At 47.7% G+C, this 25,801-nt stretch overlaps 1 protein-coding gene across 1 annotated transcript in view; it reads left to right on the top strand.

The window, feature by feature from the left end:
• Positions 1 to 25,801, top strand: part of ZBTB16 (zinc finger and BTB domain containing 16) — a 175,864-nt gene that overhangs the window by 77,316 nt on the left and 72,747 nt on the right. The window contains exon 2 of the mRNA XM_008577829.1: positions 9,929 to 10,026. Within this exon, the coding sequence (XP_008576051.1) occupies positions 9,929 to 10,026 (98 nt within the window). The remainder of the gene's footprint in view (positions 1 to 9,928; positions 10,027 to 25,801) is intronic.

The raw sequence follows: 25,801 nt of genomic DNA, 5'->3' as shown, positions 1-25,801 counted from the left end.
TACTGACACAAGCTACAACATGGGTGAAGTTTGAAAACATTATGCTATGTGAAAGAAGCCAGACCCAGAAGGGCGCATGTTAAATGATTCTGTTTTTATGAAATGTTCGCAATAGGCAGGTCCATAGAGGAAGATGGTAGATTAGTGGTTGCCAGAGGCTGGGGGTTGAGAGGGATGGGGAGTTACTGCTAATAGGTACAGGGTTTCTTTTTAAGGATATGAAAATTTTCTGGAATTAGATAGTGGTGATGGTTGCACAGTTCTGTGAATATACTAAAAACCAGCAAATGGTACACTTTAAAAGGGTACATTTTATGGTATATGGATTATATCTCAATAAAGCTGTTATTTAGAAAAATGTATTGAATTCCTACTCTGTACCATGCACTTTGCCAGACTCTGAGGATACAGTGGATGGTTTCTGCCTTCATGTAGCTTACAGTCTAGTAGAGATAGAGACAAAGAATACTAATAAAAAGCCAGTGTATTACTACAGATTGTGTTGAGTGCTATGAAGGAAATCAATAAAGTTTTTTTTTCTTTCAATAATGGAAAGTAGTGTTGATGCACAACCTACCCAGATGGGCCGTGGTTCAACTGCAGTCTGACTTTCCTAAAACCTGGCACACAGTAGGTGCTTAACAGATAGATACAGGGTGAATAGCAGGGGGGGGACGAGTCAGCATGCTCTCCCTGCAAGGAGGTTACCATGTCCCTGTGAGATCAGCCTGTCTGTGTCTCTGGGTGCCGTCGGTCATTCAGTTTATCTTTTCTCTCAGAGGCCTCTCTGTTCTTGCTTCTGCCTGATTAGGTCAGGTAAATTCAGGTATGCTCTGTGTCTCCTTTATTGCTGGTGGTTTTCCCGCACCTCTCAGGGAGAGACTCTAGCCCAGAGGCTTGGGGAGGACATTATGGGCAGATAGTAAGGCCTTTCCTTGGGTTTGTAAACATGAAGGCAAATCCTGAGGTCAGAAGTCTGGAGACTTCTACCTGCTTACACAGGAGAGTAAGTCACTTAGCCTCAGCTTCCACCTCCACAGAATGGGGACAGCACACTCTTTTCCAGCCACAGGGGAGTTGAGATGATCCTCAGGAAGCCCTTTCAAAGGCAGATGCCCCCGATGTATAAATCCGTTAGCTTCATTATTATAAAACCTCACTTGATTAGATTTTATTTGCTTTTTCTTAGAAGAAAGGAAAAAAGAACCAGTAAATAAGTGAACATCTCCTTGGTTTTTGCATTTTTTCTTCATTCAAATAACAATAACTTTCATAATGTGTGTTGGTGCTCATACAGGTCATCTGCCCAGTCTCTTATGTTGTGTTCGTAATTGATGTGTAGAGTGATGGCTGTCAAGCTCAGAATCCTCATAGTAAAGTAATTTAATTTTCAGTGTACTAAAGCAGAAAGAATGAGGCAATACACATTAAAAACGTTTTCAGAATGGTTTAATTCTGAAGGAACTTTCTTCCTAAGCCTTTAATAACCTCAGTTATTCTTAACAATCTCTGAGATTCCTTGGCTGGTCTGTAGATTTTGAAGGTAGCATTTTGGCTTCCTGGCTAAAGTGGAAATGTAAAAATGAGCCTAGAAAACTAGGAGACAAAGACGTTTCCTCCACATACCCAGGCAAAACAGGGAGATAAAAGACAATTTCTAGCTTTTTGAAAATTTTTTCCCCAGAAATTGGGTATTTGTGCTGGTTTTAAAAGCCTTGCATGGGAGAGAGAGAGAAAAAACAAAAACCCTGTTCATCCGTCACCATAGTTTAATTCCCTTATACGGCCCTTTAGGATCTGGAGAGAATATTTTGAATTTGTTTTTGTTTCCCTTGGGCTGACATCATCAAGTAGGCAGCATGGTGCTCTGTTTCGGGTTTGGAAAAAACTCAGAGAAGCTATAAATCTTAAGGCATTTTACTATTTTTCCTATTCCCTTTTCTAAAAGCACAACTTTTCTGGTTTCTTAAAAGAAAAAAGGAAAGAAAGAAAACTACAAAAGTGTATATTGATCCCTTCCCCTCAGATCTTAACTGCCCATGCTGTAATACCTTGCTTACATCTGCCAGGTTTTTGTGCAGTTTTGCAATATCCCCTTAATCCAGTGAGCATAAATAGAACATTTCAATCATATTTGGCTACCAGGAACTTCGCAGATAAGCACGCTAAGACCTTGTTGAAAGAGACTGTATGAGATTGTGTGCGATAAGATCATCGCATAGCCCAGTGCACAAATGAAAAACTTTTGTTCTTGGTGAAATTTGTTGATAGAGATATTTCAAGTAAATGACTTAGGAGAACTCAGTATTTTAAAACAAAGGACCAGTTACGTAATAGCCAGAAGCCCAGACCTCCTGGTGCTCAGCAGTCATGAAGATCCCTCTTTGAGAGATTAGCGTGCCCTTTGTCATTTCTGACATTGTATTTTAACACTCGCAGGCAGCCTTATCTGAAAGTACTGTACTTGGTGTGGTTATGGCTGCGCGGAATGCCATGGTCCTTCCTCATGTTTTCAAGGCTCAGGATAGTTCTTCCTACTTTTTGGTTGGCTGCAGATTGGCCTTGATCCCAGGCCAAGAAAAGATGCATGGCTTTTTTCCTAAAAATCCCATGGAGGGCTTCTCTTTTGTACAATAGGGATAACTGTTCTTGCACTGGTGCATGTGTGTGTGTGTGCGCGCACGCGCGTGCGTGTGTGTATAGAGAGAGGATGGATTTTTTCCACCTCTGCATTTTTCTCTTCAAATCCTTTTTCTTGTTTGTTTATTCATTTATCAAAGATGCACTGAGCCCCTATGTTCTGGGTTCTTCCCCTATGAAGATTGAGAAGATGAATCTCGTATGGATCCTTCCTAAAGGAGGTAAAGCCCAGCTTAGTACAGACCCATGTCAGCTCCACAATGTTTCAGTTCCATAAATCTGATTGGAGAGAATCTAAGAAATCATCTAACTCAACCCTTGCATTGTTGCAAAGGTATAATGTGGAATCTAGAGAGGGTAAGTGGTTTGGCCCAAGGTCATTTGATGGTTACCAGCAGAGCTGGAGTGAAAACCTGGTCTCCTGTCCCCAGCCCTATATATATTTAACATACCACACTTTTTATCTAGATGGTTCTTGAGAAAACATGGCTTCTTTGATATTCTCTCCCCTACATTTAAAAGGCTCCAAAACAACCAAATGACCACCCTTTCTCCTAACTCTCCTGGCCTGGATCCCCAGCAGAGAGGAACCCACTGGGTACCCCCAAAACCTGCAGCATGGAAGGCGTTAACTACCATTCTGTTAGTTCTTGGTTGTTTTTGTAATTTGTTGTTTGAAATCCTTGGCTTTTATTGGTATATTTACTTTATGGCATACATAAAGAGCTGTATTAAAAAATAAATTGTGTTGTAAAAGCATTCGGTAATGTTTATTAATATTGACTAGTCAAGGAGCAACGAAGTCTATTGCTAGAAGGATAATTTGCGGTAATACCAGCTAAGCATTCACAGCTTGTCAAATGACTGTCTAATCTCAATGTTAAAAAAAAAAGTGGGTAAAGGATAATTTCCCTTATGCCTTGAGAATATGAAAGTGACCCATTCCCCAGCCAAGATTAGAACTATCCTTTCGTTTTCTCCCCTGGGGTACCATGCCTTTTCTCTGATTCCAGGCAGTCCCAAGGGCCAGATTTTAGTGCTCAGGAATCCCTTTGTCGCAAGGTAGTTGGAGATTTCCACACTAGCAATAGCTTCTCATATGTCTGCTCTGGCTGCCTGAATCTGTGCTGAGGGCATTGAAGGCAGAGATAAGGACATGGTTCTTTTCTTAAGGAACTGGTAGTTTGGAGGGACTTATAAATGGCTTAGTCTTGAACTGTGGACTTACTATTCCAAGAAAGTGTGTAAGGAGAATGACAGTGGGTGGGACTAATGGCCTACCAAACCTGGAATATGGCATTTGGTGGGGGCATTAAGAGACCTTAGGAGGATATGATTCACCCTTAGAAGGTAGGGAATGTTCTCTGAGTGTCCCAGGTGCCCTGTGAATAACCTACTCTGGCTCAGGGTAGAGACCTCTAGTAGAAGGGGTTCTGTTCAGAGTATTCCTTTCCCACAAAAAGACATGTAGAAAGTATAGGAGATCGGCCAGATACGGAAACACTCTGCAATCTCTCCGGAAGTTTCTTTGGGAGGAAATCCCTGATAGCCTAATAACTTTTTGTTCATCTCTTCCTCATAAAATTAGAGAACAGAGTGCCGTTGACTATGTGACCTTTCTTTTGTCATTTGAATTCAAGGTAAACGGACATTGAAGGTATGTTTTGAACTTACAAGGAAGAAAGGTAGGCCCATTACCAAAGTATGTAAGCTCTTCCCTCTCTTAATTCTATTTCTACTTAGAGAGGTGAGTGGAGCCAGGCTGAGGTTCTCTTCCCACTGAGCTTAGGAATCAGTTGTTGCTTTTGAGACCGAGAGCGTTGGCAGAGCTCTGTGAAGCAGCCTGCCCCACACCATCCTTGTGTGGGAGACACACACAGCACGTCTATGCCAGTTGTCCCAGGCACCCTTCAAGAGCAGACTAGGAAGTTTGCACAGTGGCTGGGTTCTCCTGGTAAGTAGAGGATCTGGGAGAGTGTTGGTTCTCATGTAGGTGGCAGCCTTGAGAGAAGACAGGGTCTGTTAGACCTGGGTTTGAGTCTTGATCACAGAATCTCCTGTCTCTATGTCTGTTCTCAGTATCCCTTGGAAGCACTGAGTAGTTCAAATTGATGGTCACAGAATCCGAAAGCAAGCACCCTGAGCACTGGGGTGACTTCTGCATGTGGAGCAGCCTCAAACCAAGGACAGGGTGAGTTAGAAGGACTTTCTGGGCCACACTGGCCTGGTCCAAGTGTTGATGTAGGGAATGGACCAGTTAAGCTGAGAAAAAGGAAAAGACTATCTTATAAAAGCCCTTGTAGGATGGGTTCCACACTTTATTGTTCCTCACTTGGGTGGGAGAGGGCAGTGCGTAGTCCAGCAATGGTGTTGCCTCCCATGTGCTGTCCCCAGTTACAGGTCCTAGTTCCCAGTGCTGGTCTGTCCAGCAAAACTCACAGGTCAGGCAATCACAGCTTCCCAGTCATTGAGTTACTGGAACTGTGAATTCTTTCTCTGCACCTTCCCTTCTGCTTCGACTTTGCCGTTTGTCTCTAGGCAGAGGAACTTGGGAAGAAATCTGGTGTTGGCAGTGCTGGGCTTTGAGCTCTTCTGTCAGCCAGACAGTCCTATTGGCATCTGGTAGTTCAGTGAGACCTTACCTTCTCCTAGCCTTCTTCCTTGGTCTTTGGCTGTGTGGGATGGAAGGGGGCTGAGCTGCTCCCACAGAGAGTAGACATAAAGGGTGCCCTTAGGGAGCAGCTGTTATGGCCAACTGTCTCTGCAGGCTGAGGGTAGGGAGGATGGAGTTTGGTTTGGGTCTCTCCTTCCTACTGTTCTTTTTCTAGGTGGGCTGGGTTGATGAGGCTTATCCTGAGGATGAGAGGTTGGTCTAAAGCTCAGGCTTCATGCTGCTATGGCATAGCCGTTGGCCTTCCTTGTGTGGACATTAGGAGCCACAGGGCAGGGTCCAGTTCTGAACTGGAGGCTGCCTATGAAGCTGTTGTACTTGGGGCGTTGCTAGGATGAAGAGAGCAATGCCCTAGATCTCGCTTTACACAGAGGGATTTCTTCAGCAGCATTGAGCAATCCCTTTTAAAGAAAAGGAAATATAGGCATGGCTTCTGCTATTATAGAATTTACAGTCTAAAGCAGACAGAATCTTCATGGGTTTTCAGATGTGCAGCAGCATGAAACTGGATGATGAGCTTGTGTCTTTCTACCTTGGATTTACTAGTGAGAGTTGTGTGGTTGAGAGTTGGTGAGAAGGAATGGATCCTTCTCTTCAGTTACTCGTTAGAAGGTTCAGATCTTTCTAATTTCTCATAATGATTCAGCTTTCTTGAGAATATGAACAGAAACCTGTCAGAGGTTAATTTTTTTCTTTGTCTTTTTGGACTTGAGTGAAAAAAATGTTACGTGCAAGGTGGGTTTATGTAATGGGCCAAGTGTGGTCTGTGGTGGGTCACCACTAGGAGTTGGGGAGAAGTGGAGTCTGCTCCCCAAGAATGGGTGGTGGAGACCTAGAGCATATGGGGGAGATGGATCTTCCACTGAGTATAGGATGGAGATGCTTGGACCATGCTAGAACTGGGTTACTTTCAAAGTGGTGTTCAGCAGTGTGGCTTCTTCTCAGAGAAGAGAGTGTGAAAATGCCTATCATCCACCAAGGCAGTATGCAGAAAGGTACAAAAATGTCCCCAGCTGACCTCCTTCCCTACTAGAGGTCACAGTGGAGGCTAGTGATCTCAGATGGCTATGAGCCGATAGACCTTGTGAAAAGTCAGGACCAGACTGGGAAGAAGTGAGTGTGTGTGGTAAGGAAGGAAGTGGACAGATTTCCATTTTGATCTGAATGCTTTGCAGTTGCATGATGTAGTGGAGGGAGGCTGTTGTCTGAAGAGGAAATAGACCACGAGTTCATACGAATTTGCACCTTTTCTCTAGAAACCAGTTGGAATTCTATTTCCATGTTGGCTGATCTGCAGACTGTGCCATAGAGAGTCTGCTGGTAGCACGTCCCTTGAGTGAACTCACATTTTTCTCCATCATTTCCTTTTTCTTTGAATTAGGAGAAGCCTCCACTTTTCCACATTCTTCCTTTGGTATATGAACAATAATTAAAGATGCAGCAAATCAGTGTTGGGCTCTGTTGAACTCCCAGCCTGTGTAGTTGTCTTCGTTTTCTCTTCTGAACCGTGTGTGCTTTGCCCAGGTCTCTCTACCAATGGGGCAAAGTGTGTGTCATGTACTATGTGTGGGAGCATGTGGATGCCATACTCGCTTCTGGCAACCTGTATGGGGCCCTGAGTTCGTGGGTCAGTCACAGGGCAGGCTTTATATCCTGAGGATTGGACAGGATGGGACACCTGTGTCTCTGAAGGCTGAGAAATGATGGCAACAGTGAGGTTTTGAAGAAAGGCTGGTGATCTGTTCTGAAAGTTTATTCCACTGAAAGATAAATAGCAGGTGCATCAAGGAGGAGACTTGGGTAATCTGGATTAGAAGGTTTTAAAATGAATAGATTGTTGGGTTGGGTCTAGACTGCCTAGGCATCAGAGGATAACATAGCGGACAGTGACAAGTGGGACATGGCTCAAGGGAAGTAAGAGTGCCCCCTTGTAGGAACTCCTTAGTTAGAGGCCAGTTAAAGGATATGGGCAAGACTTTTGAATAATAAAATTGTGTCTCCACCCAAAATTTTAGATATCATCCACATCACTTTACAAGCGAGAAAATGCAGGGAGATTGTGATCACGTGACTTGTCCAAGGTCTTAAAACAAGGTAATGGCTGATTCTGGATCGGGATCCAGGTCTTTGGGATGCTCGCTGGGCATTCTTCCCCGTACCCTGCTACCTCTGTAGCAACTGGGCAAGTGCTCATCAGCTTTCACACCAAGCCAGTCCAGTTGGCCAAGAATAGCCACTTCCACTAATTGCTAGGCAAATCCATTCGCACGTAAAGGCAATGGGGTTACTCAAAGTGTGTTCATCAGGGTGAGGGATTTGATCTAGAACCCTCAGAGAGAAGAGACAGGAGCACAAGAGGAGAGTTTAGCTTGGTGGTGGCTCCCCAAATCTAAAGACTAGTCACTTCAGAGTCCTTTTGGAAGACAAATCCAAATGGATGTGTGTCCTTCTGTTCCTCCCGACAGCCACCCCTGAGAGGTGGGCACCCCTGGAAGCTAACAAAGCATCAGTGAAGAAAAGAATGAAAATAAATCACAATGAAACCCATATGTTGCAGTCCACCAGACCTTACCATGATAGTGCGTGGGAAGTTCGTCTGCTGAGTTACTTGTGAACAGAGCCTTTGCCACTCCATGGAACATCTCTTAGAAAAGCAAACATCTATCATGCCTGGGCAAGTGACAGGAAAACTCTGCTATTGTGTGTGTGTGTGTATGTGTGTGTGCTCACGTGCATGCACACGCACTCACATACTTGGGTGCATATTTTAAAACGTGCTTCACCCAAACCCTATTAGGACATGTCCCAGTGCCCAGTATTGTGAAATATATTTAGAGTTAAGGATGTTCAGCTAAAATGTTCTGTACTGTTAATATTTCTCAATTTGGATAGATCAGCCATGGCCAGGAGTGAGATAACAGGGGGGGTGGGGTGCACTGTGGTGTCATGGATGGGGTGTGTGTGTGTGTATGTGTTTGTGATTGAGAAATCATTTGTCTTTGGCAAGGCGGTAAAGGGAAAGTCAGCAAACAAAACAATGTGATTAAGAAAGAGTTCTACGAAGAGAACTGTATGTGATCCCTATCAAAAGGCTGCACACACTGGACACCGTACACTGTCCTCATGCCATGGTGTCCCACAGACCGTGGTGCTAAGGAGGCTCACCTGGGGGCACCGCATGGTTCTGACATGCTCTTACATTCTCATTCTGGGATTTGGAGGGTGGTAGTGGGTGGCTTGGTTTCATTATCATGATCTGGGCACTGAGGTCCAGGTCTGGGTACTGGCGGCTTGAGTGTATAATACTCCCTCTCCCCACCTGCAGTTTTATCTAGCATCAGCACCAGCTCTCTAGCCCTTCACTGTGGTCTTAGCACATTTACCTTCTGATGGCTATGGGGTGTTGGCTCTCAGAAGGCTTTGCATTCTCTCCTGGCTGGCCCTCCTCCTACACAGATCTTGTCTCTGGCTGCCACTGTGCTGGTCCTTAGGGCTCAGGTCCTTGGGGAAGTTGTGAGGAAGGTGCAGAGACTGGGGCAGAGGTGCAGGCTCGACCTGGATCCAGCAGGGGCATGTAAGGGCCTGAAAATAGGAGTGGGGGGGGGAGGAAATTTGGGGCTCCAGGACACCTGGCAGCTCAGAGCCTCTCTCAGCACTCTGCTTCCTGCTGGCCTGCCTGGTTCCCTGTGTCTTATGGGCTCACAACTGAGCCTGGGGGTCTGGTGGGAATGGCCCTGAGTTGGAAGTTGGGATTGGGTACTGTTGAAGGCTGGGCCTGTGATCAAGGGAAGATACATGCCCAGCCCACCTCACAGAATCATAGTGATGGCCAAATGAGATAACGTGTGTGAAAGTATTTTGGAAAGCCAAAAATGAGTACTACCACCTTAGGTTTAGAGAATGATGTTGGTTTCTTGAAACCCTTCTTTCTGTGGGGGCAGGACATAGAGGGAAGATACCTCTTACGCTGGGCCTCAGGGGAAGGGTGTGTGTGCCAGGAGACTCTGTAGATCTAAGAACATCTGGATGCCCTGAGAGAAGCATCTGTGTCCATAAAGACATCAATTCATTCATAAGCTTATTCAGAGGCTCCTTTGTGCCACTTTAGTGGGAGTTGGAGAGAGGAGAGAGAAAAGACACAGGTGCAGTCCTCCTGAGTCTGGCAGGTGCAGCTCGGCGAGGGCAGTCCTGTCACCTAGGTGCGAAGCAGAGGCCAGGGGACCTCTGTATATGATCTGTGCTAGTTTGGCAGTAAGCTTTATGTCTGTCTGACTGTCCTGGGTGTGTCTTCCTTCCCCCTCTGAAATTGGATGAGATCGTTTTCCCTGGCCTATGTGCCAGTGGGTAAAGCAGCAGGAAGTGCCCTGTTCTTCTAGTCCTTGGGTAGGACCAGGAATGGATACTTCATTGGTGGCAGTCCATGGGAAAGGGGGTGATGTACGCTGTCTGAGGATCCAGCAATGTGTCTCCATCAGTGCCGTCAACATCAGCCATGCCCCCTACCTCCCTTCCTCCTGTCACCTGCCAGAGGGATGGCTGCAAAGCCCCCAGGTAGGGGTGGGCCCACCTTCTGTCCAGCCAGAGCAGCAGCAACCTGTGTTTTCCTTTCCCCTACAGGAAGCTACATAGTGGGATGAAGACGTACGGGTGTGAGCTCTGCGGAAAGCGGTTCCTGGATAGTTTGCGACTGAGAATGCACTTACTGGCTCATTCAGGTAGGCAAAGATGCCTTAACTTGTCCCTTCAGGCACAGACAACTACCTCCTGCCCACCTTCACCCCCATTCAGAGCCTGCTGTGGCCTGGATGCCCCCACTGCCAGCTGGAGCCTTGGTCCACCTTGTCCTGTGGATCCTCCCTCCACGTTCATGGGGAAGAAAGTCCATCCTGACGGTGTGACCACCTGGATGAACCCATCCTTAAGCTCTCCTGGGTCTCCCAGGGTGTCGTTGGCACCCAGTGCTCCGTGTGATCTGCCTTCCAAAGTAGACTGCAGTTTCATTAGCAAAACAGTTGTGGAATTAGGTTCTCGTTTTCTAATGAATCTGATTATTGGGTTCACATTATACAGGAGCCTTTAATTAAATAGATATAGAAAGGTTGGAACACAAAGCTAGTTATAGTGTGCTGTCTTTTACAAGTTAATTCTATCCAATTCCAGTGGGGTTGACTGAGTGGCTGCTGGTAATTTTGCTCGTGTTTGGGCAAAGCTGCTCTGCCCCATGAGGTGTGGGAAGAGTAGAAGCACCTGACATTCAGCATGCCCAGGTATTCTTGGCAGTGGGAAGGATCTAGCAGGTCTGATGCTATGGCTTCGAGGCTGAAGGGTTACCTGCCTTCAGTTGTAGAGGTCTCAGCACCTCTCTGCCAGGGGCATATTCTCTTCCCTCAAATTCCCTTGTCTTCCAACTTTGGAGTCCATTTTTAGGGGAGGGGAGAGGCCTATCTTCTTACTTGATCTGCTTTCCCTGCATGTGGGCAACTGCCGACACCTGCCTCTTCTTTCCCCACTTCGCTTCAAGCAACCAACCCTCTAGGCAGTTTGGGTTTGTGAAATGAGCATGGGCTTTGAGACTGGATAGATGAAGGTTCAGATCCTGTTTGTGATATGTGCTAAGTGTGTGACCTTGGCCAGATATATGGCCATTGTGAGCCCATTTCTGCATCTGTCAGGTGCAGGTGTTTGTAGCTCATATAACTTTTTTTTGAGGATTAGGCGACAGGATATATGTTAAAGGCATCTGTAGCAAGCTCCTTGGCATGCAGTTGGTGTTTAAAATCAATGTCAGGTGCTGCTGCTTCTACCTTCCTCCCTTTTCCCCACTTCCGAAGCTGTCACCCTTCATTTTAATTCACCCTTGCAGATAGCTCATAGCCTGCAGAGTCTAATATTTCTGCTCTCTTTTCTTCTCTAGTCCTGCATACCTCTCAGTGCTGTGCTAGGATGTCTTGGAAATAAAAGAGCACAAAGGGGACCTGGGGCAGGTCCCCATCACCTCACTCCAGAAGCTTCTGCCTGGCTGGCTGTTTGCATTCTGCTCCCTCTCCAGCTGTCTTGTGTCCAGTCCTGTAAACGCCCTTCTGTGGTGCTCTGTGCTTCAGCTGGCCACCACCCTGCAGCAAAGCCCCTGTGGCTGAGCTCTGTGTTGGATGTGATCGCTCTCCCTGGCCTTCATGGCCCTTCCTAAAGTGCCCCAGCTCCTTCTCACTTCCTATTCTGCCCTCTTCCAGATCCAGGGACTTGGCTGTGCCAGGCAGCTGTCTACCTCGGCATGTCCATGCTGTCCATGTCTTTGTATGTCCCATTCCTCCTTCCTGTGGTCCTCCACATGCTGACACCTTCCTCCAGTGAGCTGTCCTCGTCCTGCCCACCTGTCCCCCCTCAGCCCAGAGTCCTGAGTCCACGCACTCACATTCCTGTGTGTGGCACCTGTTTGGCACTCAGGTTCTGTTTTCATGACTTGCATGTTGTATGCTCTTGCTTCCCTTCAGCTTTGTACATTGTTTAGGGCTCTGTGTGTGGTTTCATGAACCTCCTGCCAAAGGGTTGTCTATCCCTTCCCACCCCAGCAGCCAAGTGTGGGTTTGCTGTTTCTTTTGCTCCCTGTCCCATGCACCTGTGTGGCTCTGGACACTTTGAAGGGAGCAGTATACTTTCCAGCCTGTTATTATAGCCCTCTCCATAACTCGCCCCAGTGAGCATCCTTTCCCGTTACTCTTTCCTCGAGTCTGGGGTGCTAGCCAGACTCATCCGCTGGATTGGTTGCGCTGTGTGCCCCTTGCCTCCAGAGCTCCGTGGCTTTGTGCACCCATCTGTCTGCTTGGAATAGCCCTTCCTTCTCTTCCCAGATCTTTCAAGGTCTCTTCCACGATGCCATCCTTGCCTCTTCCCCACCTGCAGCCAGAAGCAACCATGCCTTCTTCTGGATGCCTGTATTTCTTTATCTGAAGCTATCTTTGGGTGCTGTCTTTCTTCTTTCTGTTGTGGTTATTTATGGTCTTGTCTTATCTCCCCTACTTGGGAAGGAATTTGGGCACCCACTTCCTGAAGATATGACCTTGGGCAAGAAATGTAAGCTCTGCGAGTCTCAGTATCCTCATCTGTAAAATGAGAGTATTTAACCCTACCTCAGAGAGGTTGTAGGGCTCCCATCATATACTTAGCACTATATGACACATAACAGGCTCTTGGCAAATGTAATTCCCCTTTTCCTTTCTTCCTCTAACAGACTAGAAGCTGCTTGGGGACAGGATCTGTCCCCATTGTGTCTAGCACATTGCCTGGCACATTACTGGAGCCAACAAATATTTATTAAATGAATGGGTGGGTGCAGCCCAGGAGGCTGGTGGACAATTCAGAGAGACTCTGCTCTCCTGCCTGAACTCTCCTGCAGTTGGAACTGTTATGACCAAAGGGCTTATCGGGGGCAACCCCCATATGGCCTTCTGACCCCTGTTGCACCCCACTTCCAGGCAGTGGGACCAAACATGAGTTAGCCACTGTTTCTGCTGTGAATCACAGGCCAGTAGTGTTGGTGGGGCTGGTGGGAGCGGCCAGGCGGAGAGGGGTTACTTACATACGTTCAGGTGGGCCCCGTGTCCCCAGTCCAGATGGGATAGTGACTTTGCACCCCCCTCCCCCGCCCCAAGAGCCGACAGTTCCCTGGGGAAGTGTATTCTGGTCCTGTCTTAGAGGCCACTTCAAGGTCCCATGGTCTCATATGGATACCCCAGAGGCTTTGGAGTTGGGTCCCAGTTTCCAGTTTTTCCCTTCCATGCCTATCTTATTGGACATTGAAGGCTGATGGTGTCAAATGACTTGTCACTCTGATGGTCTCTTGCCAGTGCCCTTGTAAAGGCGGATTTGGTGATGGGGCAGGTAAGAAGAGTCATAATAGTGTTTTAATTCACCCTTGCAGATAGCTCATAGCCTGCAGAGTCTAATATTTCTGCTTTCTTTTCTTTCTCTCGTCCTGCATACCTCTCAGCCCTGTGCTAGGATGTCTTGAAAATAAAAGAGCACAAAAGATTTAGTGAGGTTAGACCACTTCCTGAATTGTTTGCTCCTTTGTGAAGCAGTGACAGCCTAGGGGTCTCTGGAGAGACCTGGCCTTGTTGCAGAGTTGGGGTCTGAGGGCTGGGCTGGTGGTGCTGGGTCTTCTCGCAGATTCCAGCAGTGCTTTTACAGATCCTGATTCCTGCCCCCAGATGCCTGATAACAGAACTATGTGAGTTTTTACAGGAGATGTTTCATTAGATGATGCGAGATTTTCTTGTTCTGTTTTGAAGGCTCTGGTGCAGGGAGCTGCCAGAGACAATGGCCCCTCCAGGTATGTAATGTGGACCCATTTTACAGAAGATAACCAACGGTTGGAGCAGTAGCACAGAGCCTAGAAGAACAATGGTTGCCCCAGAACTATGGGGACCATTTTTTTTTTAAGGGGCAGGCGGTGTAGAAGTGAGTCTGGAATATGGGTAGGGGTCACGGCAGCTCCCCTAAATGTGGCTGTCCTTGGCAGGCACATTCCTGCTGTTCTCTTCTGCTCAGCGGAGCTGAATGGTGCTGGCTTCCTGGCTCCCCAGCACTGGCTGCCCCACCCCCTCTTGGCAAGCGTTGCCTGTGTTTGTTATTGTAGTTCTGGCACGGGGCCAGGCCTGGCTGGGAGCCAGCCTTGTGGGTACAGTATGTACAGTGAGTGCTGAGCCAAGTTTGTCATCATACACGATTAATATTTTTTTTCTAATCTGTTGGGGGGGGGCGCAGTGGATGGGGGGGGCAATGAAGGAGGCAAGAAAAGAGTTTCTCCAATGCTTGAGAACAGGCCACACTGAATTCCGCAGAGATGTCATTTATGAGAGGAAGACAGTGCTCCAGCTTGCTTTTCCTTTGCAGCTCTTCCTCCTTTCTCACCTTCTTCCTCCTCTCCTCTTCCTTTCCTTATCACATGAAATCAGCCTGTAGGAGACTGACAATTTGAGCTCTTATTTTCAGACTGGAATACTAAATTTACACTCCTAAATCAGTTTTCATTGTGTTGAAATTGACAATTTGTTTAATTAGAAGTTTGCCCTGTAGGAGGCCCTTCTGAGAGGCAGTGTTTTCTCTTTTCTCTCTCTTACTTTTTTTTTTTTTTTAGTTTTTTTTCAAAGACCCTAAATGGTAGTAGTGAATGTTCAGTTTAATTGAAGTTTTTATTTCAATTTGAATGTGTTAACTAATCCAGTGTTTATGAGATATACCTGATGATAATAATAAGTTTAAATTAATTAACAATAACCCAATTCATTAACTAATGAGATGACCTTGCCAGGCCCTGCATTCTCAGAGGTGGTTTTGGGGGTCAGAAGGGTTTGAGTATTTGGAAAGAGGCTTGGGGTGGGAAGAGAGGTGACCTCCAAGTCTTTGCAAAACTGGCCCTGTGGGAGGGTGAAGCTTGGTGTAGGACTGTGGCAGTGAGCAGGAGAAGAATTACCCCCGCCCCAATCTGTGTCCTGAGATGATGCTGAAGCCTTTCTCCTGACACTTCAGTGCCTTATCCCTTGTGGGCCCCTGCCCCTTAAGCATTGGTGGATCTGCTGTCTCCTTGTCTCTCCTTGTTCTAACGTAAGAGGTGACTTCGGGCTTTGGGATGTCCATGCAAAGACCACAGACTCAGGCAGTGACTCATATTGGTTCTGAGATTGGCCAGTGTAAGTTTTCCCATTAGGTGGTATTTCCCACAGCTTGGTTTAATGTACTGGTGGATTATAAGTGAGAACACCTAGAACTGCTTGCCCCTATTTTTGGCTTGGCTACATACTCAGCAGTTTGTGTATTTGTGTGGCCTGGTCCTATCCTGGGGGTGTCATTCCTTTTTGGAGCCAGAAGATGTTTAATAAGCACCACTTAGGCATCAGGTTCTGTGCTTTAACAGTGGAGAATACCACAGCACCTCTGCCCTCAAGGGGCTTAAGTCTAGTAGGAAAGACCGGTGTGGCTGCAAAGTCCTGATAGCAGATGACAGTGTGTGTGAAGTGCCAGGCAAGAGTTCCACAAGAAGAGAGGGTGTTCCCTCCAGAGGGTGGTCGGACTTAAATCGGTGCTGAGAGCAGTGGTCTGAAAGGGCTCGGTGAGGGGCAGCTTGAGCCACCTACGGGGATGGGCAGTTCAGCCAGGGAGTGTGGGCTGGGTGCAGAGCACAGAGGAGAGTGCAGGGTTTAGAAGGCAGGACGGGACAGGATTATGGCAGGCAGGAGTGGCAGAATGATCTTTATTTTCCCCAAAGCACTGGAGATCCACTGAAAGATTGAGTAAGGGAGTGACCCTTTTTTTCCCTCTGGAATAGAAGGGACTGTTGGGCTTTTTGATATAGACTAGGCTGGGATGTCAGGATGTATAAGACCCCTTGCAGAAAGTCAAGCCTGGCAGTTCATGTTGGGGTGTGGCTGGATGTCGAGAGGCCTGTGCCTTCTGCACTGCTATGGGCCACACAGCCCTTCTTTGGGAGTCCGTCCTGCCAGCCACAGGTCCCCCCACTCACTCCTCCCTTGCCCATGTCGAGGCATTCTGAGCCATGCCTGTTGAGAAACCTGCCCTGAACCAGGCTCTTCCCCAGAGCCAGAGCCACTAGGAAAGGGTGTGGGCTTTTGCTGGTAGGTTTTCTAGTTCCAGCAGCAGCATGGGGGTGGCCGGGGTGCGTATTACCCGGGACCTGGGTCATCTGTCTGCCAGACTGGTTCTCTTATGCTTTCCCCTGTCATGATAGGATGCAAGAAAAAAATTACGAGCTGGCAAAGATCTGTGGGTCTTTGTATTTTATTTTATTTTTCCTTTATGGAGCACTTAGCTTAAGGTTTCAGGGTTCTTTTTCTCAGAGCTAGAGAAGGTGGGGCAAGCAAAGAGGTGGTATGAGGCACCTTAGGGTGATGAGTAGAGAGGCACCTTAGGGTCCAAAAATGGCTTCTCAGGACCCGTGGCTCCTCACCTGGCAGCTTTCTCCTCCCTTTCACTTTCCTCTTCCCTGACTAGGTGTCTGCTCAGAGCAAGAGACTGAGGGTTGTCCAGGCATGTGAGAGCCCACGGCTGACTCATTCACTCTCTGCCCACTCTCTGATGGACGTCAGCTTTCTCTGCTTCTGGTTAGCTTTCTGCCGTCAGGCTGAAACCAGAAGATAACCAAGAGGAAACGTTCCTCGGGTCCTTTAACTTCCTCAGCATGCTTTAAGAGGTGGGCACCATCGAGTGTTTGGGTTAAGAGAGTGAAGATCAGATGGGGGCCTCAGAGGCCAGACTGCCCTCTCTTGGGTCCACACAGGCTATGGGGAGAGAGAGAGGAAGGAGTGAAGGGAAGCCACCCCCTGCTCCCCCAGCTTTCTCTTGAACACACTGCTCTCTCTTTCTCTCTCTCCCTACTCTGAATTTGGCCTGCTTCCCGAACTTTTTCCCAGAGTGGTGTCGTCACTGGCCTGCCGGCAGGTCTGGATGTTCTGCCAGCATTCCAGAGAGTTTATGATCGCTTGCAGATGCGCCTCCAAGAACACACTGTACCCAAAGCAGAAATTAATGCAGGCTTGACTGCCGTCCAAGCCCATCCACGGGAGAGAGGAAAAAGAAAACAAAAACTGTTTAATGCTGTTTATAAATTATACACTGGCTGATGAAAAATACATTTCTTTCTTCCTCCCTTCTCTCCCCCTTTCCTCACTGCCCCCCACCCTCCTGCCCCTTCTCAATTTCTGCCTCAAAAGCCTAAACTGAGACCAGAAGAATATGGTTTTGCTTTTTAGCTCCTGTTTTGGCTGGGATCCGAAACCCTGCTGCTGATTCACAGCCAGAGTATTTTTCCCCTTTACCTGATGAAATATACTGATTTTCCAGCCCAGATGGGGTGTTTTGGGTTTTGTTGTCTGGGTTGTTTTTTTGTTTTTGTTTTTGTTTTTTTAGCCAGGGATCTTGTTTACGGCAAGTATCAGGTTCTGTGATGATGCTGGGTGCGATGCTCGCCCCGGGGCAGCTAAACCCCCCACATCTGTGCCACTGGATTTGAATCCCTGGGTCCCCCAGCCCTGAAGCTTTCATGTCAGGCTACGTGAAGGGAGAAAGTTTGGAAAGTTCCTTGCAGGTCATTGTATTAAACAGTGTTTTCATCACTTAGCTCCCACCCCTTCACCTACAGCCCCTGTGTGAAGAGGGGGTTCACATATTCCTCCCCCAAAATACATACACATGTCTCTGTCTCCATATGGCGCCTTAGCAGGGGTTGGGGAAGCTCGTTCCTTCTATCCCTCTGGATCCCAGCCTCTCCCCCTACCCTGCAAGTCTCCCATCCCAGTTTATTCTATAAATTCGTTTCCACATTATGTCTATCCATTTACATGGCTTTTGTGTTTTTTAATACTGCTAATGTTTATCATTTGCCCAACAGGCTCGACAGATTTTTGCTTCCTGTAGAGCATCGAGGCTTTAGAGCCCCCTCGTTGCTAAGTAGCAGTCTCCCTGTACTGTAATGGGCTGATTTTGTATTCTGTTCAGCGCTGTATCTTATTTTTGTATGCAAGACAAAGTGTTTTGATGGAGGACGATTGCGGCAGTGTCTGGAGGCTGTTTGGAGTTTTATGGGCTGTACAGTACACTGTGTGCTCTCTGAACAGAACACAGGCTGTTGAATTTTGGATTGGATTTGTCATTTTTCCCCCCTCAGAGAGGAGCCTGTCAGATAGAACATTACTTTAAGGGTAGAGGAAAGAAAGTAGAAATTATGTAATAACCTCCTTCCTTCTCTCTCTCTCTCTCTCTCTGATTTTTCTATCCCAAAATAGGGCGGTTTCTCCCCCACACACCCCCTTTCATACCACCACGTGACTTTGCACAGCTAGATGATGACACTTCTCTTAGGAAATGAATAGTGTCCTAGAGGGATGGATGCTGGGACGTCTGTCTGTCTGCTGTTCGTTCTCGTGTTTGCGCTTTTCTCCTTCCTGGCTCTTCCATCCTTTCTAAGTTCTGGGCTGCTTTGCTGGCCCTTGTTTTTGTCTGAGGATAAATGGACAGTGAGGTTGTATGGTAGGGATGTTTGCATGGGATCCACCCAGAGGCAATGCCATTTCTTATTTCCAGGGCCTCTTCACCCTCCTTTGGCTTCCTACACACACACCCTCTGGGAGGATTCTTGGGTGGGCTTCCACTGCTGCCCCTCCCCACAGCCCCCATTTGCTGGCTCCCTAACCAGGCTGCGCTGGAGGGTCAGACCCTGCCTTGCCCATCTGTCACACTATCTCTGTGGTGGCAGGTATTTATTTTTCAGCTTTGCTCTTCTCCTTTCCTTCTATTTCCCCCCAATCTCTTTTCATCTCACTTCGTCTTTGTCCCTGTCCTTGTGTCTATGTCAGCTTCAGCCTTTTCTTGACATTCCTATGCATTTTCTGTCTTCCTTCTTACGTCTCCATCTGTCTTTGTCTCCGTCTGTCCTGGCTGGTCTTCTCTCTCTCTGTCTGTCTCTCCCCCTCCCTTTCCTTGTGTCTATCTTTGTCTCTCTGTGTCTGTCTCCCTCTCCCCCACCAAAGTTTCTTAGTTTGGAAGTTGGGCAGTGGTTGGAGTGGGGAACAGAGTGTCACAAGAGGCTTGGGAGGGCTCTTGAGTGAGTGATCAGAGAATGCTCCCAGCACCTGGAACTTTGTGGGCTCTTGTCCCTTGACTCTCAGGGACTGGAATGGAGCTTCTCTGGCTTGGCTCCTGCTTTTCCTAGGTCTGTGGAAATTCTTCTGAAGTTGAGTTGAGGATGGGCAAGTAGGTGGGCAGGGTTAGGCTTTACAAGGCCTTCGCTGGACGTTGCTACTCAAAATCCCATCTTGCAAGTACTGCACTCGCATGGGTCTGTACCGTATGCCTGGCTGCAGAACTCAGCAGATACCTTGTAGTTGGTATCCTCCATGCCATGATCTGGCAAAGTGCCTGGCACATAGAAGGCTTTCAATAAGTGTTTGTTGAATAAATGAATATCCTGTTATTAAAGTGTTTGCATTACTGGGGCAGATCTGGGTTTGGTGAGACCAGAAGCTTACACAATGTTAGATGCCCTCTGTCAGGAAATGATTATAGTATCAAGTGCTATAGCCCCTCCCAGGTAAGGGCCAGTGCCAGGGGGAGTCTGAAGCCTCAGCTTTACGAACTTCAGGAAGAACAGGCCTCTGTGAGCAGTTGCTGAGGGAGGCCCCACAGTTGGAGCTACTAAGTGGGGAGACTCAGGGCTGAGGATAGGATAGTGACATCTGCTTAGCCCTGGGGACCTTCAGAGTGTGGGGCAGCTGTGTTCACAGCCCTCAGGTTTATATTCTATGGGAGCCATCCCAAATCCTCCTTTTTGGTAAATGGTTACTGGTCACAGTGGGCCTGGGAGCCTCTTGGTATTTTATACCCTCTTCTCAAGGAGGCTGGTTGGTAGGGATAGACCCCTAAGTTCCATCTCACCCAGGGCCACCAGGCAGATAGATATGCATGGTGGCATCTGCGCCTCCACGCTGATCTTCTGTGACTCTCAATGAAACGGCATGGCATCCACTTCTCTCCCGGGTGTTCCAACTACCTAGGTCTGTGGCTTTGGTTCTCCTGGGGCAGTACCGCTGATCTTCTGTGACTCTCAATGAAACGGCATGGCATCCACTTCTCTCCCGGGTGTTCCAGCTACCTAGGTCTGTGGCTTTGGTTCTCCTGGGGCAGTACAATTGTGAGTCTGGCTGGGGCAGAGGACTGGTCTCCTGGTGAGAGTCTGTGCGTCTTGGAGAGGAGAGAGGCCTGGAGGTGATGGGAGATATGAGGGTACGTCAAAAACTTTGTGGAAAAATGGACTGCAAAGATAATATGAATCTTTCCATGAGCTGTTTGAAGTACCCTCATATATGCAGAGGTCTGGGGGTCTGTTCTGTGGAGCTTGCAGACTCCACAGGATTGGACAGTGAGTTGAGTAGGAGGATACTTACTTGTTGGAGGATATAGACAGGCTGCAGTTATGTTCCCAGAAATGAGGGGCAGAGTGCTAACCAGAAGCTGTGTGTGCGTGGGTGCATTTGTGTGTGCAAGCTTGAGAAAAAGGAGATTGAGGAGAAGCGTTTACATGAAATTCTCAAAATTGTTCCTCTGATGTAATGGGCCCGCACAGACCATTACCTTAAAGATTTAAAAACTAAATGAGCTCATCATATCCAGTGACTTCCACCGACATTCACGCTTGATTGCAAAGTCAGCTTTACCTTTGAATTTCAGCTTCACCGTTTAATTCTCGGATGTTGGTGGTGTGTTTCCGCCTCTTGGATTCAGCCACGAACATGTTGATTCTGTGTGATAGATGGGAACATTTTTCAACAAGACCCCACAGAACAACCTTTTTACTTTAAAAATAGCCTCGTGACCTTTAGGGCCCAGACTGGAGTTTCTGAGGAATCTGGTGGGCTGGGGTGGGCCTTGGGTTGACTTTGTAGGGGGCAGAAGTTTGCATTTTTTAAGGTAATAATTTGAGTTTCGTATGAATGGTTCTGCGTTCAGGGCAGTACTATGCATTTTCATAACTGTCTCTTCTACTTTGGGTAAAGGAAGGGAGGGAAAAAATAACAGCAGCAGCATTCTGTGGGCAAAGGAAGAAAACAAGAGAATGGGGCAGAGAACAGGCTAAATTTAAAATTGTAATTGGCTGACTTCCACTGGCTTGCGGGTGTTTTAATGACTCATAATAACTTCATTTAAAACCAGCTGAGCAGAAAATAGATTGGAGAGGAGCCTCGGGCCATTATGGATTTGTTTTTTTTGACAAGCTCGGTTTTCAGCAGCCAGGAAGGCTCTCAGAGAGGGCTTGGCTGAGTTCTCTCTCTCTTTCTCTCTTGCTCTCTCTCTGAGGGCTGGTGGTCTGCCCGGGAGAGATTGTATAGAAACTGGGGCTGCCTTTTTTTTTTTTTTAATTCTCCCCCCCCCCTTTTCAAAAACTGATTAAAAATAGATGCCTTGAGGTATTATTTTAGCATCAGTAGGATTTTCTTTTCACTTTTGATGTGGCAAATGGAACATAAATAAAATTGTTTTTGAAATTACTGAATTAATTGGGTAGTAAAGCTACTAGTATGCATAAATTTCCTTTGCCGTTTGGTTTTTTTGCACCTAGCCCTGATGCTTATTTGTAGGGTGGTTCCCTTTCCCTCTAATCCCCTCCTCCTCTCCCCCACCTGCCCCTCCTTGATCCAAGTGTGGACCCTCCCTCTGAATGGCAAGATTCTTTTATCATTCCAGCAACAGCAAAATGATTTTTAAAAAAATCGATAGGATTTTGACAGTAATGGTTCTGTCCAGTTACCCAGTCCACTCCAGGAGGCACGAGTTTTGGGAATTGCCAGAAAAGGCTCTAACCTGCCTCTAGCTGTTTTAAATAGCTCCTGCCTCTTTGCGGAGCTAGGAGTGGTGCCAGACCTGCGAGTGCTCCTTTTTCTATTCTCTTTTAAAAGTCAGCCAGCTCAGCCATAGGATGTGTATGTCACCTGGGCAGGGCAAGAGGCTACCCCCCTTCTGATGGCTCTTAGCTGTTTATCTACCTCTCTTATGGCACCTGTCATCTTCTTTGTTAAATAGCTGTTTATTTGCTTGTCCTTTTCACTCCAGCCTTCTTGAGAACATGTGATTTATCTGTGTGCCCCATACTACCTAGCATAGTAACCTACATGGTAACTCAGTCGTTTTTTGGGTAAACTAGTGGGTGAATGGAATGGGTGTGAGTGTGTGGATGGGCACATGGTAGGGAATAGACCCGAGGTGCTCCCCTGCTTCCTTCCAGCCCCAGGAGTCAGCAGTCTGGACCAGGAGATGAGGAAGGGAGGCAGGGATCTTATCTCCACAGCCTAACGCCTAGCAGGCTCTAGTAAAAACTGCTAAATAAATGAACGGCTCAGGATGGATGGTAGGGGTGTGGGAAGGAGAGAAAGGCACATTTATTGAATGTCTGCTATGTTCCAGGCACGGTGCTTGGTGTCCTGCATATTGCGCTCACTTAATCTCACATTAACCTTGGAAGGTAGATATGCTGATTCCATTTTGCAGATGAGGACATTAAGGCTTAAAGAGTTAACTTGCCTAAGATCATACAAGGCAGGAAGTGGCAGAGATGGATTCAAATCCAGTCTCTCTCCTGCCCATCCCCCTTGCTTTTCTGGTATGCCATACTGCTGTACCTGGTCCCTGGCCTCATGCAGTTTGAGTGTCCGAGTGCCTGCTTTTCTGTTTGTAGAGCTAAACGATGTCTCGGAGACTAGGATGCTGAGACCAAGAAGGCCCTGTCCCCAGGAGAGCTTGGGTGGGGCAGCATAGTAATTAGCCACTACTCGAGTGCCTTGCACCTGGGCCACCAAGAGCAGGTGTAGCATGTTAGCCTCTTCCTGCTCTGTTGGAGAAGCCTGTGTTCAGTGGTCGCTCAGGTGTGGCGTTACATCTCTGCATGGACTTGTAGGGCTGGGGAGCATTGCTGGAAGATCTGTGGGTCAGTGTGTGGCTCTCCCACCCAGGGAGAGCTTAGATATGTCATGCTCCCCTTCTCCTCCCCACCACTGTGCCACAGAGAGAGGAGAGGTGGTATCAGAGATCTGCCTGTGGTCGCTTCTGTGGGGTGAACCAGCTGCGTGCTCTGATCTAGAGGGAAGCACACTGTGATTCTGGGTCAGGAGGGAAGGGGGAAGCTGGCCCATTCTGCAGCCCAGAAATGTGGGAGCTGTCACCACTTGGGTTGTTCCTAGCTCCTTAGACTTCCCAAGTCTTGGAGTATGGCATGTCATGAAGATTGGGACCTCCCTGACCTTACAGATTATGTCCAGTGAAGTTGGACCACTTGGCATGAGGCTAGTTATATCTTTTCTCTGACATCCTCATCTTCCCCAAACACACACCAGTGATGCTGGAACCTTCTCTGGGCAGTGAAACATCAGCCAAATGGGGACCAGATGGTAAAGGTTGGGCAGCAGAGAAACCATGATGACTATTCTGGGTCACTATATGTGTCTCTCTTTTGGGGGAAGATAGTTCATGAATTAATTTACCAGCTAGCAATTGAACTAGAGGCCAGTGTGTGCCAAGCCCGGCAGGACAGACAGAGGAGTTGAAGCAAGTGTCCTCACCCTCAAGGAGCTGGCGGTCTGGAGGAGGATATCAAGGGAAAGTGTCATGCAAGGCTGGGTGTGCTCACTGTCCCCACAAGGGGAAGGAGTGGGTGCTGCAGGAGTGTAGAGCAGGGTGAAACTCCCAAGGACCAGGGTGATGGAAAGGCTTCGGGAAGGAGGTTCGATGGAGTCTTTGCTGCTGTAATGTCCAGAAGGAGGTCCATGGTGGGAAATGGGCCTACTTTTAGGGACAAGAAGAAGCAAGAACTCTTGCAGGCAGGCAAGCCATTTCTTCCCTTCTCCTTTCCCTCCTCTACCCACAGCCATCTTGAAGAGGCTTAAAGCCCAGTTCCGAGCACTTGAGAGTCCTGAGATTCCCCAAGACTGTTGTGAGCCTCCTTGACCTGCGGTTAAGAAACCCTGCGTTAAAAATGCAAAGCTGCCACTTTGGGTGGCCCCTCCATTTTGAGATATCCACAAAACAAACATACCTGTGAAAGTGAGGCTTAAAATTGGGTGCAGACCCAGAATATTGTAAATTTCTCACATAGGACTTGATGCACCCCAAAATGTTACAAGTACCCAGAGCTCCACATAGCCCAGGTTGAGAAAACAGTGCTTAGAGGGCTGCTGCTTGGTGAGGTTGAGGACAGACTTGGTCACCCTGGAAGGCAGGTGGAGGAGCTGTGAGAACTGTCTCAGCTGAGGCTCCTGGGACCCCAGCCTGCCTTCTGGACCCCACGGGTGAAGCCCTCGTGTACGCCTTTCATGAAGGTAGAGCTAGCTCTCCTCATAGGTAGAAGCCAGGAGAGAGAGGGGTGGGCACTTCTATAGTTAGGGGCTCCTTTAGTTGACTCTCTCCAGGTTCCACCTGATAAAGACATCTCTTCTAGACTTTTCTCCAGTAGTTCACATGCTCCCTCCTCTTCGACCTGAACCAGTCCCATTTTGATTGGAATTCTTGCACTTGCCAGGGAAAAGAAAAAAAAGAAAGCAAGTTCTAAACTTTTCATTAGGTAGTTGGGATAATAAGAAGTCTTCTGGGGTAGTTGGATTAAACCTAGGCAGCTCTCTTGCTGACTATTATAAGCTAATTGAGCACGGGGAGCTCATTGGCGGCTGCATTTTGTTGGAGTAATTATGCATGGCCACAGTCATTTTCAGTAACAAGGTAACTCTGGGTAAAGAGAGAACTCCCTGAAACTTTTGATTTGCTGAGTCTTCCTTAGTTGCCTTCGTTCATGTGAGCCCAGGATACACACAGGCCTGGAGGCCATATCTTTTGGGAGGCTGCTATCCCTATCCCTTGGGGGTTACTGCCTGAATGGTCCAGAACCCCTGGCCCCTTCATTGGAGCCTGATGGGAAGAACCCAGCACATCTGAGAGATCCCTGCTAGGGGCCAGTTTTGCACCAATTGAGATTTGCAGTCTGGAGTCAGATGCCCTGGAATAGAGGATGGAGAGGGGCAGGTGCAGGCTTTGGAGCTCACCAGGGAGCAAGAAGGATTCCAGAGCAGTGTCTTCATTACTTGCCTGTGCACCTAGAATAGGGCCTGACTGTAGGTAACAAGGCTGGAATCATGCCCTCTGCCTCTACTGGTGTTCTGTCCATCGTGGGTGGGTGAGGTGCAGGCCTGTGTAAATGGAACAGATAAAACAACCCCCTTGGGTCTTTTCTATCCCCTAGGATTCTTGATGGTGAAACTTTCTTGGACATGCTATCCTTACACTGAACCCCAGCGCCATCCAGAATCTTAATCAGGAAGCAGGAGCTTGAAGCTGCTATCTGCAGGGCCTGGGCTCAGTGGGCAGGGAAGGCCCTGGGGCCTTGCCAAGCTGAACATGTCCTCTGGGTGGCCCTGTCTCACCTCTGGCCGGCTGCCTACCAGCATTGAATCATGCCCCTCAGAGGACAGCATGTAACTCTGCTTAACCCATATAGCCCCTGGCCCCCCAAGGTGACAGGAAGAGTCATTGTCACTGGAGCACTCCATCTTTCTGACACCATGAGGCTGGCATGACTTTCTTCCCTTCTCAGCCTGCACAGCCTAAAATTCTGCTTTGGGAGCATATGTGACACTGTTTTATTTATTTATTTATTTATTTGTTTGTTTATTTATTTATTTTAAGTGACCCATTTATTTTTTCTTATTCTCCATCTCCCACTTCAGTTTTCAGGACTTGAGTTTCAGCTGGCTTGGACCGTCTTCATCCTCTATCTCACAATTGTAGAAGTTTGTCACAGTCAGTGGCTGGATGAATCGAGGCAGGAATGGGGTGTTTGGTTAAATCGTAAAATTAGCTAGGCAAGTTAATGAGGCCTTTCGCCTGTGCCTTCCAAAGAGCAGGAAGTTTATGAAGGTGCTTCAAGCACTTTGCCTGAGAAGG

The sequence above is a fragment of the Galeopterus variegatus genome, unplaced genomic scaffold, assembly GCF_000696425.1.
Source record: "Galeopterus variegatus unplaced genomic scaffold, G_variegatus-3.0.2 Scaffold1584, whole genome shotgun sequence".
In the NCBI taxonomy this organism is placed as follows: Eukaryota; Metazoa; Chordata; class Mammalia; order Dermoptera; family Cynocephalidae; genus Galeopterus; species Galeopterus variegatus.
The sequence above is the reverse complement of the archived record's forward strand: the minus strand, read 5'-3'. Positions and strand labels throughout refer to the sequence as shown.